This window comes from Phalaenopsis equestris, unplaced genomic scaffold (genome assembly GCF_001263595.1).
Source record: "Phalaenopsis equestris unplaced genomic scaffold, ASM126359v1 Scaffold000121, whole genome shotgun sequence".
NCBI lineage: Eukaryota > Viridiplantae > Streptophyta > Magnoliopsida > Asparagales > Orchidaceae > Phalaenopsis > Phalaenopsis equestris.
This window is the reverse complement of record NW_018164563.1, coordinates 1,348,125-1,349,614: the sequence shown is the minus strand read 5'-3', so window position 1 is coordinate 1,349,614 and position 1,490 is coordinate 1,348,125. Positions and strand designations below refer to the sequence as shown.

General features: G+C 34.6%; 1 protein-coding gene across 1 annotated transcript in view; it reads left to right on the top strand.

The window, feature by feature from the left end:
• LOC110021098 (cyclin-dependent kinase inhibitor 5-like) overlaps window positions 1–1,230 on the top strand; it is a 3,087-nt gene extending 1,857 nt beyond the window's left edge. The window contains exons 2-3 of the mRNA XM_020719433.1: window positions 546–739; window positions 820–1,230. Of these exons, the coding sequence (XP_020575092.1) occupies window positions 546–739; window positions 820–889 (264 nt within the window). The 3' untranslated portion in view covers window positions 890–1,230. The remainder of the gene's footprint in view (window positions 1–545; window positions 740–819) is intronic.
• The last annotated feature ends 260 nt before the right edge of the window (window positions 1,231–1,490 follow it).

The following is a 1,490-nucleotide window of genomic DNA, read 5'->3' as shown; positions in this document are numbered from 1 at the left end:
AATATCATTGCTTTAACATTTAAAAAGTGAAATACACAGTCTATTTGAGGTGTCATATATGTATGGGCATGTGTGTAATTGTTAAAATTTTATATTGTTATGATTTTTTTATTTTTGTATTTAAGGAATTTGCTACCAAAATGTAATAAAGAAGCTTATATGGGTTTCCTCTCATTTCTGCCTGATTATCATGAGAAGCAATGTGCCAATGTTGCCTGCAAGTATTGGGTCATTATTTGCTCTGCCCGAATATTGAGTTCTGTTGTCTGAAGCTATCAAGTACTCTGAGCACTCTTTTTTAATGCACTTTTTTTGGCCTCTTTTTATTCTAACCTGCTCACGTGAAGCACCTTTGGATGTGCTTTGTTGGTTGCTTTAGCGTTGCACTTTAACTCTAGTTTTGTTTGCAGCTGGAATTATTATTCTGAATACATATCATTTTCTGAAACTTAAAAAAATTAACTTTTTTACATGTTTGCATATTTAATATTTAGAGTATAAAGCTCAAATGTGCTCCTTTCTCCTTTGTTGAATTGTAGGGACACGAAACAACACCTTGCAGCTTGATAAGAAATTCTGAAACTTTAAGTACTCCTGGTTCTACCACCAGGACCACTGCTACAGCTGCTCTTAACTTCAGAATACATAACACAGCGCATCAAAACATACCCAGCACACATGAGATGGAAGAGTTCTTCGCAGGCTCTGAGCGCCTTCAACACCGAACTTTTATTGAAAAGTACATATTCTTTCCTTGTGAATTTCTCTCTTTTATTAAAATTTACAGAATTTGATTTGAAGTTTGAGCTGAATCTGCAGGTATAATTTTGATCCTGTGAATGATTGTCCCCTTCCTGGACGGTTTGAATGGGTTAAGCTCGACTCCTAAAAGTTAAATTTTTATCTTTTTATCGGCTCTCTCTCCATTGTTCTCTGCAAAGTTATGATTCTGATGTTTGTTAGAGGAGAACGATGGCTTTCCCAAGGAGAATATGCGTAGTCCAGTGGCGTGGTATCAGACAGATCTGAAGGTGGACAGCTTAGGTGGTAGAAAAGAAGAAAGGAGTTTATGTCGTATTCTATTCTTAGCTGTAGCTGTTAACATATCATTTAGGAGAGTTCGATAGGGATCATTTGATGAAATTTTCTTTCTGTAGCATACTGCTGTTGGCACCATGTTCTTTGGGAAATAAACATTTTTCTTTCATGATTTCTTATTTTACTGTCATTTTCGCTCTTGTTCTATGGAAAAAAAGACCTTTTTTTTTGGTTTTATGATGTCTTTGTATTTTATTATATGATATGAGGCCATCATTAGAACATTTTAGGGATTTGCTTAGCATTTTTATAGGCATGTGATGAGGATCATTTTGACATTTTACTCGGATTGAATAATGTGGAGCATGCAAACCACTATAACTTCATTTTATGCAATATCTTCCTTGTAATATGGTGGTTGAAAATTACTTAGTTATCAAAAGAGGTCTTTT